Genomic DNA, 17,352 nt, shown 5'->3' with positions numbered 1-17,352 from the left:
ATTTATGCGAATGACTGCATTCGCATTTAGTGTATCTTGATCGTGATCTTTAATATCTATATTTTATTTAAATATGAGCGCGTGATTATATTGTCTATACTTTTTTTAATTATGACTGTCAAATACACTATTATATCATTATTAATTGTCCAACAACTATTTACTGATAATTTTAAACAACTACCTTTTACCTGCAGCTTTGCTCGCGCAAATTTTTCACGACCTACAAAAGAATACAGTTTTTACTATGGGAACTTTAGATAGTTTTAACCGGGATGAATAGTACCCTTGTCCAGATTCTTTATTATAAATACATGAATTTTCAATAACATTGGTTCGGTAGAAAATAAACAAATTTTCTTTGGGATTTATAATATTTTAGGTTTATGTATTGGAATCAAACAACACTTGACTCAAAAAATGTAACTTATCTCATCAACATTTATCAAAGAGCCTACGAATGTATCTACCAACACTGCCTTCATCGATTTCATCTTCAATATATCCGATCTTGAGAGTACTACCCAGCATTCCACTTAAAACAATAACCTTACCGTCTCCGACATCACCGTCAGTGTTGAGGAGATACCCGTTGCGTGCTGGCCACACAATGAGCCCGCGACGTTGATTGATGACGCGCATTGAAATACATTACGATTTTTGCTTTCGTTTGTCTATACGAATGTCACAAGGTTATGATATCGACGAGATGAGCATGATCGAGCATGTGTGCAAATGCAAAATATAATGAATGTTGTGAATAAAACAGACATTGAGGCATCACGGGTGATAAGAAGTTAAAATTTTTATGTTATAACCATTTATAATTTGTTCGAAATCAGGCTTCTCTCCATAGAGATGAGGATATAACTGAGACTAACGCCAGGAGAAATAATGAAAGATATATGAACTGATAATTCGATCGTCATGTGAAGAGTATATATACAAATAATAATAAATTTTCAGTTTATTTGAATTACAACAAAGCTTAGTGTTCGAGTCATTAGATAGAGATATTATATGTATAGTTTATACTATTAGTGATATACTTATTCATGTTTATTATGATTTTTGTAGTAGAACAAATGAAGTCTCTCATATCGTTACTATTATTTATTGGTTTCATATTCACAGATTTCCTATTTTAGTTACAAAACAATTTCCCAATTAAAACTAAAATTCACATTTTGTATCTTAGCCTAAGTCATTGTCTACATCACAAAGTGTTATTTTTGTGTGAGATTTTGAATGTTTAAATTATTAACCACGGCCTATGGATTGTTCATAAAAGCTAAAGGTTTGTATAATGTTTGAAAAAAGAAAAGCTATATAATATAATAACGTTAGGTGGCAAGTCAAAAGAAGTTTTTAATGGAAATGAACATAAATTTTAATAATAAATCATGATTCATCGCTATAAAGCACTGTAAGCACCCATAACTCTTTTGCATAAGATGAGATTATCTGTGCAAAGTAACAACCAGAATATCGCAGGTAATTTCTGTCAAAAATAAATTTTCCTCCATAGATATTCTAAAAAGCTCCATAGATATTCTAAAAATTCTATTGATTACACGCTGTAAGATAATAAGTAAACTAATTCCCCGCGTAATATTTTAATACAAACATAGTTCGTTGCATATTTGTGATTTAGATCTCATATATCATATATTTATAAATGATACAACAGCTATTTCCACTTATGGTAACGAAAAAGAATTGCAGACTTATAAATATTACAGAATTTTCAATAAGATATGGTAACTAAGTACCTAGTTTATTATGTACAGATAATAAAAAAGGTAGGGTAATAGACTACACCTTATAAATTAAAATTTAATTTTCATAACCTTGTGGAATTTAAAATGAATAAATAAATTTACAGTTTACGACAATGACTTAAATTAAATTGTACAAATTCAACACTCAGATGTTTAATGACTATCCTAAAATAATAGAAATCACACTTTTGACATTGTAGAGTTTTCCACTTATCTATGCAAACATTCATTATGACTGGTTACGCTAACAATACTTACACAACTTAAAATAATCTTAAATTAGTATTATGATCACTTTATTACACCTTATCGACACAAAGGAATGGTAAGTATTACAGTAAGTTCGTTAAAGAAAATATAGTTCTTTTTTACACTTCTAAAGATTATAAGGCAGTGAGACCGTAATCTGACTTGATGACTGGCTGGTTTGGGATGCCTGTTCCACAACCCGTGTTGCCAACTGGCGACCCGTGGGTCGACAGGTTTGCAACCATAGATGGGTCCAATCCAGCGTGCATCCCCATCATATGAAGATGATGAGGTGTCATGGGATGCGAATTCATCTGGTTCCCATGATGCGACATCGGACTAATCGCTGGATCGTGTGATAAATTTTGTTGCGCTCCGACGCAATGCAAGTCGTTCATTATATTATCTGTTACATTTTCTATACTGTCTGGTCTTCCATTGTTGTTAGATTTCTTTTTATCATTGTTGTTTGTGTTCTTACTTCTACTCTTTGGTGTAGCGGCTCCTTTAGCCGTGGTGGTTACTCCAGCCGGGTTGGTTTTTCTCCTAACATTTTTGGTGTTTGGAAGTTTGTTATCTTTTTTCCATTTCATCCGTCGGTTCTGAAACCAGATTTTAATTTGTCTTTCTGACAGGACTAGAGTATGGGCTATTTCTATTCGTCTTCTTCTTGTAAGGTATCTATTGTAGTGAAATTCCTTCTCCAATTCTAATATTTGGTGTCTGGTGTATGCTGTGCGCTGCCGCTTTGGTTCCATCCCAGGTTGAAATGATCCATTTGCTGTAAAAGAAAACAATTTTCAATCATTTCAGTCGCACTCATGCTTTTCCAAGTTTAATGGATCACAATGGTATCATAATGAATTTCTAAGAATGAGAGAAGTAAAAAACGACGAGTGGGAATCTTGTTTAACAATAAATAAAGTTGATTTTGTTTTTTCAAGATTATTTTCCCATCATCAGTGAAATATTTTTTTGGTTTCAATTATACAAGCAGCATAAAAGAAGTCAAATTCTTTTATATATACTTAAATCAAAGTCTACTAATAGCTTTTGATAAAAGTTTTCACTTAATTGCCATCCACCGGTTTGATTCCTCTATAGGACATATATTAATAGAGGTATAATATTAAATTTTTGTGTAATGTACAAATTATTAAGATTTACAGAAACGATCATTATAACATTCGTGTAAGGTACACATACGTGTACAAATTTATCAATTGCTGGCTATGTTTACAGATTAAATCAGGGTTAGTATTATAGAATATATAGAAAGGGTGGTTCATAGAAATTTTCAGGAAAATATCAATTATAACACGTGATGCTTTTGAGTACATTCTGAATATGTTATTAAAGTAAGTAATGCTAGAACTTCTTAATCCCAAAATTGCTGGTAGAGCACCCAAACAATTTTTTTTTATTTATATACATCGTACAATGATTTGCGTTTAATAAAAATTTTGGTTATTGTTAAGACCATAAGGCCCCAAGCTTGCATGAATAGAATGATGAATGTGGATGAAGTAAAAGAAGGATGTAGAGATTTTGCCAAGTGGAAAGATATTGTAGTCTCTGATTATCTCTTCGGGTAAGAGGCGTTATTTTATGCATAACAAAATCAAGTCTCCAGAAAACATTTTTGCTAATTCACACATAGGAGAAAAGTCCAAAGAAATTTGCAGTCACGCAGATTGTCAACATTTATTTTTAATAAAAAAAAAATATTTTTTTAATAAAAAAAAAATGCCATTAAATTTATTTTCAAGCCTATTCTACGTCAAGCAAAACCTATAATATATATAATAATGTCTCATACTTGTTATATACGTTTTATCCACGCGCAGTTTAATTAATATTTTATAATCACCACAATTTATATATACCTTAAGAGGACAAAATTTACATGTGTACGAATTATGAGCGCACTGCTATCATAGTAAGTAGCAAAATTCGAATTCAAATACATTTTTTTTAAATTCATTAAATTTGGGTTCAGTTATTTGCATCTTTAGAAGTTAAATCATAAAGAAGCTTCACACTAAGATTGTCCTAAGAAGAATTAACGAAACGTTCAACCAAAACAAAAATGAAATAACTATTTTTTAAAACTTCATGATATCGTCCTCACTGTCGGTGAATGAGGATTGCCTATGTACTACGTATAGATAAGGTAGCCAGTTGCGTGCCAGCTCCGAGCTGAATAATTTATGTGGCAACACTGGCAACACCGTTAATTAATGTGCATAATAATTACACATGCACGAGCATGGCTTCCTTTTTGTTTTGATTAATTGCGCTAGTAAATTAGTTCGTTTTTCAAACAATGTACAGGGTAAATTAGTTATAACGCATCTGCACATGCAAAGTGTAATTTGATACTTGATTGGATGGGAAGATGTGAAGAAGTAATGAAATTATTTTTGCGGTAGGTTACTAATTTTGTATAGAAATGTAATAATTTTGATAGGGTTATGGAATATTAGCGTTTTATGTTTTTTTGCGTATAATGAGTAAAAAAATAAAAGGAAGGAGGCCCAGGGTCCATTTATCCACAACTCGAAAAGAGATCCTGAGGAACCGACGACTATCAAACCTTATAAGGGAACCTATTCCTTGCCTGAAAATGCTAGAAAAAAATCAATTAATTCTCAAACTGTTTCAGAAAAATCAATATAAATTTGTGTGGTATTCAAACCTTAAAACCACTTATATTCAACATTATTTCTTAAGTAAATTTATAAATATTGCTTTTACAAAAATGCGAACTAACGTAATCAGTAAGGTATCTACATTTTGAATATTAAATTACCCTTAGCTCATTACATCAAATGTGTTAAAAATTTTAATTTTCTCAGTATTAGAATGGCTTAAGTACAAATAAAGTGCCAATAACAGTAAAAATAAATGTATAACTCCTTATCAAATGAAGTCATTTTGTTAAAGTTTGAAGAAATTCGTTAATTTCCGTCAGCGGAAATTGCCTTTATACTCCATGTCGAAGAAAAAGGCTGTTCCGTAAAAGGATTACTTTGAAGACTTATTTAAGAAGTAATTTTGTTAATGGCAGTATAATGAGGTAATGTGAATTGTTTGGAAGTATTATTAGTAGAAAGTTTTTTTTCGGTGAGGGAAAACATCGTGAGGAAACATATGATTTAATACTCGTACAGGTTAGATTTACCTGAAACGGTTACGGAGGTCAGACGAGAATCGCTTCGTGTAAAAACCTTATTCACCCAATCCAGGATCCATAGTCAAAGGCATTGCCCGGGTTCCTCTCCCGAGTGGTGAGTATGTAACCGGGACTAAAGCCAGGAGGAAGGAAAGGAATATTAGTAGAAACTTTGCATATGCATTTAAATGGAAATGAATTTTGGACATCGACTTTCCTTTTCATTCTCGGCCCCTAATACTCAGGACTTTATAGATAGGATCTTTAAAAAAACGAAATAATAATGCTATTCACAGAGGTACGAGAAGTCTGGCAAGACTAGAATTATTCGAATACCCAACCCTCCGAGTCTAATATAAAGACTTAGTACCAGACATGTAAATTTTAAATTCCCAGCATTCATTTAATAGGGTCATAAAGAAATAAAACTACTTATATGATCAAAGGCATCATACAAGTTACACTGATTATAAATGTGTTAGAAATTTTCAATTATAAGATTATTTGAATCGTACCTTTATAAAAAGCAAAACTACTATTAGACTAACTATTAGAGTTATTAGACTTGTGATCTAGATTTATTTAACTAATTATTTTAATTTACACAATCTAATCTATTTATATATGTATAAGAGCAATGAGTGACCGATGGACTGATATATCATCAATTTAGAGATTTGGAAATTACCATGCAGATAAAAGGCCTATGGGAGGATATTTCGAAATTCCCGCGGCAATAAAAATTAACGACTATTTTTGTTTTACGCAGGCGGAGTTGCTGACTTAAAAGGAATTAGGTTCATCATCCCGGTAAAAACTAGAGTTACTGTGGATTGCGAAAACCTATATTCTTATGTAGGTAGCGCTAAATTCGTGCATGTAAGTGGCGCTAAATCGTTTCAAGTAATAGTAATGAATAAAATCGATAGACAGTCTTCAGCCAATAATAACTCACTATGTAGTATCACCAATATTTATCGATTTCCAAATACCTACTAGCTTGTTACTACGCGCTATGTAGACGTATAAAAAATGTGGGCAACACTCTGTTACCAGGAAAAATGGAGAGAAAATCTTTTTCGTGTACGCCAGAAAGGGATAGCTACAAGATATTGGGTCCGTTCGGAATTTCCTGGGAATGTCGCGGTTAAGCCGGTATGTGCGGTCGGCGGGGAGGGCCGAGATTTTGAGTGGTCAGGCTACAAGCCGCATTGCCATTGATCCGGGTCCAGTAGGTAAATTTGGTAATAGGCATGTAATTTTCATGTAACCGACGAGCTTAAATTAAATTGCGGCCTCTGTGGCGCAGCGGTAGTACGCTTGTCTGTGTCGCCGGAGGTCCCGGGTTCGAATCCCGGCCAGGGCATGATGAGAAACGAACTTTCTCTGATTGGTCTGGGTCTTGGATGTTTATCTATATAAGTATTTGTTATAAAATATAGTATCGTTGAGTTAGTATCTCGTAACACAAGTTTCGAACTTACTTCGAGGCTAACTCAATCTGTGTAATTTGTCCCGTATATATTTATTTATTTATTTATATTTATGTACGTTAAGTAAGTAAAGAAACAAGTAGGTATATTTTAAAAAAACCAATTGATTTGAATATGCCATCTTTGTGCTTACTACTTTCATGATGTTAATTTAACATGAGAAAAAGTAACAAGCAGAACATAAGAGTGAAAGAGCCATTTAAAAATATATTGAATTAATTTGAGAGCTATCCAAACGGATTTGTTTCCATTTCAGGTATACTCCCAGCTTAATTCTGGAATCATTTGATAATAATGGAAATAGAATACTTTCATAAAATCATGTATTAAATGTTAATTTTATATATTTTATTTTACATCGTGATTAGAAATTATTGAGTCATCTACGTAAATGTTTCCTTCGAATATTTTGACTATTGGCCTTGTCTTTTCTGGAACGGATCCATAGCTAATGCTCAACAATACCGTAAATTGCTTTGACAGTATTATAAAGAAGTCTTATACTAAAGTATTATTACTAGCTTTATTTAAAGCATGTTTACGTACGTATAACTTATTCCCTAAAACACGTTTACCTTGGCTCAAGCCATCGGGTTTCCTAAACATGATATGTAATTATAAATCAAAAGCAATCCGACTCACTCTCACTCAAATCGTAAGACAAGGTTAATTGCCACTGGGTTAATTACTTACTCTAGGTACTCGTATTCTATGAGTTATGTAAAAGTAATGTTATATACAGTATGTGCTATTGGTTATATTGATTTTATTAAAATAGTTAATCTTGTTTTCAATTCTATTAAAATTTCGTGTTTCATCGTTATTAATGTATGCAAATGGGAAATAACGTGAACATATCATCTTTTCCTGAGGTTATGACCGGGTTAAAAATCATACCTATTATTTTTATAGATTTTGAGTAACTTTCTCTCTTTAGTCACTCCCCCATTACTGACGATCATGGTAACTGGAAGTCATTAAAGGCACAATATTCCTTTCTCTTACTAAACATATCACGTTATGTATATAAAGCGCTAAAAGCTATATGATTCAAAGGCAAATACCAATAAGATGGAAGAGAGATTTTGAAATATCGACTATGACTGGATTCTTTAGATTATCTACACAGTAGCATTAAAATGTCAATATTTTTTTAAATAACCAAGTGTTTTATATATAGGAAAAAAAATAGAGGAAGAATATAAGGTTTGAAAGAAAATGTCTTAAGAAAATGAAAGTAGAAGTTGTTTTATGAAAAAGAGGTTCACTTCAGCAGCTAGGATATCTAAAATCTTCTTCCATTAAATAATTCGTACTAAAATCACCAAATCAGAAATTAGCGCTTTTATCATCGAGCTCTATAAAAGTGATCTAATTCATCATGTCATCAGAAAAACGCTTCTCATTATTTTCTTTATCGTCGAGTGCAAAACACGATAACCCGTTACGGCTACCGGTCGAGTGTTCCATCTTCGCTTCGTTAGCGCTATCACATCATCAGGACGATGACAATCTGAATTGAATTACCGGCTACCTGCGACGAATGTGTGGTCTCGATCTGTTAATCTCAAGTCGATCTTACGACGCATGCGCTATCATCCCACTTGGTGGTCCCGCCTCATTACTACGAACACACGGCCTGAAATCGTCCCACTATTGTGTACCAGTGAAAAATGTTCGACAATGACAGGTGTCGATAAGCTGAACCTTTCCGAGGAAACGTGCGATTCGGCCGGCGATCGATCAAACCGGTTGGTTAATGCTCTTGACCTGGAGAATACCTAAGTATTGCATCACGTGTAATCAGCAATCTTACATGGAATAACACTATCTGTGTCGCGTATCTCGAGGTGAACACAATATGCATAATTTGCAGCAATTTTGATTGAAGCGCTGTCATCATTCCATTATCACTAACAAACTTTTGTTTGCACGTCGTCGACATGACTTTACGTAGGTGGATGTGATCAATGATTTGTATTCATTACACATTCCTAAATACGGTATTGAAATAATTATGTTCTTTTTTCTTATTATTATTATTAATTAAGTACTTGTGTGTTCACTTTTGTATCACAGTGATATAAGTGAAAATTATACAGTGTATCCGTATAGCGTGTCATTTTAATTACAAGACCTTGTCATTTACTCATTACTTTTAATCATGAGCTCATCTTCTTTGTACCTAATATTACAATTGTTTTCCATAATTATTTTCTGTAGTAATGAATCATTGTTTTTACAGTATAACTGTTGTAATTAATACGTTTGTAAAAATCTCAGAATGAAATGAAAAAGATATTTAGATAATTATTTATAAAAATAAATATCAACATTTCCTTAAAAATTATATAGGTATTAATTATCAAAAAGATTCAAATGTAAACAAAAAATTAACCTAATTGTTAAGAAATGCTTAAAAGTATTATGAAATTTAAATCGACAAGAAGAAACTGACAAAACAAATTCAGGTTTACAAATTGCACCACTTAATAATGTCACCAATGCGAACCCACCAAAGGACACAAAAACTAGACATTGATAATCTTCACGGCGAATTCTCGACCACAAACATGTATTTAAAAGCTATAAAAATAAACGACACTCATTAACATTAGTGTATAGACCTTTGGGACCCATTGTCATATGAAAGGACCTTCTCAGGAACTTAATGACATCGCATTAGTAATCTGTCAAAACAGATCAAAGAGAAGGATTCTTGAGCGTTTAAAAACTCTTGAAGTGTTATTGATCGCTGGTAATTTGTTAGGTTCTTTAATGTGCACACGCGGCCCTTTGCGCCACTTTAAAAGGTATTTGCACTCATATTTTATGAGCACAATGGTGAAATTAACTGTCAAACATTGGATTAACGCGCGTATCAATCTTTTTGAATACGAGTATGTTTTTATATATCGATATGCGGTATGTTTTTTTATTACCTATCAGATATTTTATAAATGATAATTTTATAACTTTCCAATTATTTACTATTTTAATTATTTGTCAATATTGGAATTCAGATACGATTATTTGTATAAAAAAAAATAAAGAAATAAGGAAAGTCAGCGAAAACATGAAGTACATATAGATGATAATATGAAAAATTTTCTTAAATTGAAACTTCTTAGCTTGAAAAAAGGCGACACAAACAGATGATCTCAGGTAGGAGACAGGAGACAAAAGATGTTCTAGAAACTATGCTTCTTTTAAAAACATAGCATATTGTTACGGCTATCAAAATGATCAAAATGGTTGGGTCAATAATGTCTTACTACTACTACATAACTGTTAAAAACTTGCCGACGTATCATTGAAACATGTGCGGAAGGCCAACGCAAATCGTAGAAGCTCAATGCTGCTTGCATTTCAAATTTGTTGTAGACACCTGCTATTTAAGTACCTCCAACGAAGTCTTAGAAGGCTGGCAAGTAAGGTCAACATCTAAAATACATGAAACGTAAGGGGCGTTTTATATATTCCTGATGGAATTCAAAAAGAAAGAATGTGCGTTCCCATATTTTGGCCAGACAAAAGATTAAATAGGACATTTAAATACTTACATATTATATTTTTGGTAAATTTAAGTTAGACCTCAGAAAATAACGAAGCATTTTCTGAGGACGAAGAACAAGATCTAATCAAATCTACTGTTAAATTAATTCTTTATTAAGTAATGGCTACTATAATAGCAAGCTGCTTTAGGAAACAGTAGCTTCGAAAATATGAGTCAGTTATCTCTTATCAATAGTCCAGCGTAGTTCCGATGATTATAATATCTACCTACTTAAATAAACATGATAAGGGAGACAAATAAAGCTAAATAAATATGTGCTCTGGTTAGTTGAGCTCGTAAGTTGAAGCCTGATAAGTATAAGTTTGATTATTGATATTAACATTGAGAAGAATATTTACATTCGTAGATTCGATTCGGATCACAAACGACGGATGACAAACGAACAAAAAGCAGGTTAGAATCACTTGTCATCTATAAGTGATTTCAACCTGCTTTTTTAGACTTACAAATGAGAGTACCTTTTCATTTTCAAGCTAAATGGAAAGTTGTATTCATTAGAGAAATAAGTAAAATAGAGGATATTATAAATGTCTATTATTAGGTATAATAATATTAAGAAATAAATGTGGCAAATACAATACTTACAAGCACCTGCAACATGTATTTTCTTCATCCACGGATATATAACCCTGTCAGTATTGTCCGAGCAGATAGATGAATCATCATCTTCAATTGGCGGACTGTCTAGCAGTAGCCTTTCGTCATCCATTTCTGACGCCGGAGAGCCTTCTCTGCCCAATGCATGTAGTTTCCTCCCAGCTGGTGCCGCCTCTTCTATATGTCTCTCTAATCTTAGTCCAAGTTCTGCAAGTCCCGGCGGGACGTCACTATGTGGTGGAACATAACCGTGATCAGCATCCGATGGGTGCGACGGTTCTGGGGGCCGCGGAGGTGGTGCCACTGGGGGATGCTGTGGCAAAGGGTGATAGTATCCTCCATAGCCGTACCCTGTTCCAATCTGTACAGGCGCGTACTGATGCTGATACCCATATTGTAAATGTTGGTGTTGGTAATATTCTCCTGGTGGGATGTAGTCTGCTTGACTGTATTCTTCGGAAGGCGGGAATTTGGGGTCCGGCTGCGGTTGGTACCCGCCGTTCATGAGGAAGGAGCTCATGATGGGCGTGGTCGAGTCGGCGCATCACCTCGCGTCCAGCACGCCTGCTAATATGGCCGCCATTCAAACGTCACGGGATAGCATGACCTTTGATTCGTCTGTGCGGTCACTTGTTTTATATTTAGAAAGTGACTTATCGTATGAGATACAGGTATCGCTATTTTATAAGAGCATTTATTTAGTTAATTAGTCAATTTCAAATAATACTTTTCAATATAGTCGGCAAAATTTCTTTTCAAATCTCATGTCCATTTCTCACAAGATACAAAGACAGTATTGAAAATGTGCACAAATATTATTTTCACACAAATACGATCATGAAAATATACCTAAAACAAACTCACAAACAATCAATTGTTTTTAAAATGTTTCAACTAATCCATTAGGCACGGTCACAAAACAAAATCACTGGGTATAAAGTTCTAAAATATTCATTGCTCCGTTATTTACGTCAAATTCTTCCCAATTTCGATAAGACAGTAACAATTTTGTCCACAACAAAGTCCACTTTTCACATGCACAAAGTTTTAATAATTATTTTGATCACAATATTGCGAGTTTTGTAAAACGGAATAATTTGCAGAGTCATTTGATTTATCACTGTTTGATAATAAACAAAGGCGTTGAAGGTGCGCTACCCTGGGACGACATTTTGAAACAATATACACTGTCCAACACGCCAGCGCACTCTGTCACTTTAAGGACTCCTATACATGTTCATCAATTTTTACATACCACCTTCCATTTTTAAGGCGGAGCTGTTCTTATGCTGACTTATTCACAACTGAAAATCCAAATCTAAATTCTATGGCAATTGAAATAGAATTGAATTTGAATTACTCCTGCGTTGTGAAGCATTAAACCGCGACAATGAATCTCCCCTTTCCACCTATACACAACGCGATGCGTGCGAATGAAATAGAGCTAAAGCGAATGGGTTTGTGGAATATAGTGGTACGCTATACAGCTCTCTTTCTTCCACAGCGAATTATGCAATAGGGTAACAGAGAGAACGAACAATACTGGGGACTTGCGTAGAAGAGATTAAGAAGCTGTTTTAATAATAATACAGAATGAACATGGTCTCCTGCTCGTAACGACACGGCCGTTTTAAATATTTAATATGCAATTTCCTTTAGTTTTCATTACTATTGTTCTTTTATAATAAAGTATAAGTGGGATATGATTAAGTGTAAATTAATTGTTTTACTGATACTTGTCATTTGCATTACTCTGATGGTGATAAGTGGATTACTTACGTATTTATTTATATTGATACCGGTCGTTAACGTCTATAGAAATTCTAAAAATTTTATTAAGTACAAATAATTTTGTATTATATAATTTAATAACATAATAAGAAAATCTTTTATGAATTGTATTAAACAGAATTTTTAAAATTATCCATAACAACGCATTTTTAAACGGATCATATAAGAGTAAAATATAAATAAAAAGTCATCTGCCAATGGAAAATACCAAGACGAAAAACTGAGACTTAAAGAAAGTACAGATAATGAGTCATTTACTGTTACGAAATTAAACCTTCTCCTTATGTTAAAATAAAAAATATCACAAGAAAATACCCAATTGAAACCATAGCCAAACCAACCTATTTGTTATGGAATATCTGCTTAAACTAAACAGGCAAAATGCAAAGTCTCTATATTTGTGCCAGAGATTAGGTATTTCTTATACGAGGCCAATTAAAAGGATATTAATACTTTAAAATAGCATCACCAACAATCGTTAGACATTTCTTAAAACAATCTTACAGGGTAAGTTACATGACATCTAAATAATTCCTTCTAACCCTCAAAAACAACAGTCATGGTCTATATCATGTAGCTTAAGCCGCCAATACACTAGTAAGTAGCCGACAAAGACGGGCGAACAGACAAATAAACAAAAATGTCCGGTGATTTTATTGAATTAGACGATCACAATGCCGGAGGGTCATCGGTTCGATTTTGCCAAGTCATGGTTAAAAATAAGGAGAATACAGACAGGTAAACACTCACTGAAATTCAGGCGTGAGGTTCCCGACCACCAATATAAAAAAGAATAGGACCACTCCCTCTCTATAACATAGATGTCGTAAAAAGCGATTAAGGGATAGGCTTTTAAACTTGGAATACTTCTTTTAGGCGATGGGCTAGACACGAGTCACTTTTTGCATCTCAATTCTAACATTGAGCCTACAAGTCTTACAAGGTTGCTGTATACGTCTAAGGTATATGGACGTGATTACACGAACGAACGAACTCACTGAAAGAGTACCCACTAAGTAAATCCTCAATAGAATTAGTTAAATATTTTTTTTATCTTCGATTCACCTAAGTAATCTGTTAGTAAGCAAACTACAATTTTTTTAAATTCTCTGTTCCCTGATAATTACAAAAGGGACTTTCAAGGCAAAAGTGAACAAGAAGTCATTATTGAAGCTAGTGTGCATCTAACACTTTATCTTGCTAATTATAAGGCATATTGTGGTCTATCGCACAAACATTATCGAAAAAAGGAAAATTAAATGGCTTAGTAAAAATTTCATGAAGATATTTAAGTCGTGCAGTTATCTTAAAATTAAATAACTCGAAATCTGCCCGTGGACACCGCAATATGCCTTAACCGCTCGAAAAGTCTTCTCCTTTAATCTCTAATGTAGTTTTAATTTAAAAATCAATATTTGTGTTTTGCCTTGTGCTTTCAGGCTCTACCTAATACAAATAAATAGGACCACTCCATCTCTTTCCCATGGATATCGTAAAAGGTGAAGAAAAAGGCTTACTTAAGATTCTTTTATTAGACAATATCCTAGCAACCTGTCACTTTTTGAATCTTAATTCTACCACTAAGCATAGGTTTAAAGATGGGGCGTCTTAGGACGTATAGACGTGACTATATTTACATATGTACGTAAACTTGACTTTAAGTTGCTAAGCAAACTAAGATTTGGTATCAAAAAATCAATATAGCTTCGTTTCTATACTCTTTACATTTTAGGGTCCTTGCTACTAGCCGGCTGCTACTAAAAGGTGGTAACACCCGTTCAATGGGTGTTTGATCAATAAATAGATGCGGCGGTCATGGAAATTTTGTTAAGAATTTGTTCTGAGTCTATGTAAAGCTTTTCAATAATTTGTTAATGAACTAAGTAGTACATAGGTTCATTCATGGGTTTGGTTAAAATTGATTTAGTTTTGTCACACTGACTATAGTATATTCCAGGATCATGGTCAAAGGATCATTTTGTTCGCGTAAAGAACAATCGCATGAGAAGAAGACAGGTAATAAATAATAATTAATGATATAGCTAATAATGAATAAGAAATATTTCGTCCCATCATCAAAATAACAGTGGCTAATTTTAAACATGCAGACAAAGAAGTGTCAGTGAGTAGATTTTTTATAATTTTATTGAATTTTGAAGAATAAACTTAAATGACTCTTGCAAAAAACAAAATATAGCAATTTTTTATTTATTATTAACGACAGCTAGCTAGATATAAGTACTTGCACGGTACAGCTACTTATTTGAATCAATGTCGATCTCGAGACAATGTTATCTTAAAGTTTGTTGGAAGTTATCCCCTCGCGCTGTTTTTTCTCAACGCTAACTGCTTGCCGCTCGTTCTATCCAGCGCAAACTTAATCCAAGTTTAATGAACAATACGACAGGCCCTTAATCAAACTTTGAATTTCCCAAACAATCCAACACCCCAATATGCACCTTAAAATACAAATTTACAGTTCAATATGGCGTAAACGCATCACTACACTTATTACGTTTAGATTTTCAAGCTCGCAGCTGGAGAAAAACCTATTTAGCTGACTTTGATCGTATTATTTGTTTCTTGTTTTGTTTTGAGATTCAGTCACGGAATAAGAAAGTAATTTAAAACAAAGAATATTTTGTGTTGGCGATTTATTATAAAGTTTGTTATTAGAAAAATTTTGGTTAAAATGTCAAAGACCGATTAATTAAATGAAGGCATTGCCTTTTGATTAAATTTAGCTTCTGTGTGCGTGCACTCAGTGTTGTATGAAATGAATTTGAAAAGGTCACGTGAGCAGCTCAATACCAAATTATTGAATTACTTGTTCTTCACTATTAATCATAATTTGATTGTTTTTCTAACTGACCTATCCGAACCGAAGGCCTGGCTTATGAGCGTCATTGACATATGCAAATCGCTTAACTAAGTTTGACACTATTTGTTACCAAGCTCAGTTTTTAAATAGCATAAAAACTGAATGTATGGACGGACACTGACCTTTTTCATTCAAAATTGTGAACCTTAAAAAATACTCACATTTAGATAGTTACGAGGGAACAAAAGATCCGCTCCCAATTACATATTCCCGATGCAAGGGGATCGAATAGCCAATTTTCTATAATGGCGGGTTGCATAGCCTATCTTTGTTGCACCCAGTGCCGACGTTTTTTGCAACACTGCCCCTCCCATAGGGGCTCGGATGTCTACGTTTAAAATTTATGAGATACATTATATAAACGCAAATCCGACATCCAAGGAAATAAGCTCCTATTTTGTGTTATTTCAGTATTTGGTAAAATGTCTACGCTGAAAAAATACCCTGGTTGACTAAATATTTTTTGTTTTGTTGTAAATATTTATTTGGATTGGTCTAAGAAAGCAAATTGTAAAAAAATACCCAAGTGGGCATCAGGCTTCTCTCAATGTAAGCTTACCTTAGCCGAACATCACAGTAAAACAACATGATTTTATCTTCTTTTCCAAGCGTCAAGCTCCATACAATTAAAGCCCTTGCCTCTAGCAAAGAAGATGTATTGATGGTGATGAAAATATTGCTGTATAAGAATTAGATACTTCTTTTCTATCCGTCTTACTCTTAACCAATGTTCCTGAAATTCTCATAAACTACATTTTCGTAGCATATACTATAAACTGCTTTACAGAAACGGAGTAGAACCGCAACACAACTTCGAAGCAAACTTAGGCCATTGTAGCAACGTTGACGGAACATAACACGTCTGGGAACCTTTTGAGGGAAGTTTCTGACGCGACCCGTCATCGTATGTCAAGGGTTTGACAGCCGACGCTGCTCTCCCTCCGCCTCCTGTGACGTCATCCACCCCGGTATATAAAGGCGGTGTTCTACTTGCAGAGACAAATTAATAAGCGATTATGAAATGTTAATAAACGAAGTGAAGAAGTCTATAAATTTTATAAGCATTGTAAATTTTATTCAGTGCTTTTTGTATATATTTTCTATAGCAACCTCTGTTATGCAGTAGTAATATGCTTGCCTCTAAAATATAAGGTCCAGGATTCGGATCCTGACCCGTGCATAATGAAAAATAAACTTTGATGAAGATGCATATGCATAAAAATGGTTTTAACAATGAAAATGCTTCAGACCAGATAAAGTGGAAAGCAAAATATCAAAAAGCGGACTCTAGCCTGCCTAAAGATGAAATAAAGTATTTAGTTTAAACAGGAAGGAGAATTTAGATTGGATTTTCCCACAGGAATGGCAAACATCGAAAATTACGCAGAGAGAGAGAAAGATCTGTACTAATTACAGATTTACTTACAAAAATCGCTGTTTATGAGACCAGTCCCTGTTATAGACTTTGGGAGTATCTGACAATATTCGATGTCTAATCAGAAATTTGACGTTGAGGAATATCTTGGGGTATTTTGCAAACTTATTTACGGTGAATGAGGAAACTTTCTGTTTTGCTGATGTAGATATAGCTACGTTTATTTAAGATCCCTCATTAGGTAATCAATTTTTCTATGTTTAATAATTGTTATATTTTTCTTTATTAAGACTAATGTAGCTAGACTGTGTAGTCATGTTTTGCTTAAACGTTCTAGCTGAATATCATAAATGATTGAAATATATTTTTAAAATACTTCTGCTACATTTTTTTGAAATTTGAGTATTTGGATAGAAGGAATTTCTATTACCTA

General features: G+C 33.5%; 1 protein-coding gene across 1 annotated transcript; it reads right to left on the bottom strand.

The window, feature by feature from the left end:
- Positions 1–2,164: 2,164 nt before the first annotated feature.
- On the bottom strand, positions 2,165–11,392 carry LOC106137656 (homeobox protein Hox-B4). The gene is made up of 2 exons (XM_013338518.2): positions 10,861–11,392; positions 2,165–2,811 (listed from the first exon to the last, which is right to left on the bottom strand). Exons 1-2 carry the CDS (start codon positions 11,390–11,392, stop codon positions 2,165–2,167), a joined length of 1,179 nt encoding a protein of 392 aa, XP_013193972.1.
- Positions 11,393–17,352: the final 5,960 nt, after the last annotated feature.

The sequence above is a fragment of the Amyelois transitella genome, chromosome 10 (assembly GCF_032362555.1).
Source record: "Amyelois transitella isolate CPQ chromosome 10, ilAmyTran1.1, whole genome shotgun sequence".
Lineage (NCBI taxonomy): Eukaryota > Metazoa > Arthropoda > Insecta > Lepidoptera > Pyralidae > Amyelois > Amyelois transitella.
This window is presented reverse-complemented; position numbering and strand designations above follow the sequence as displayed.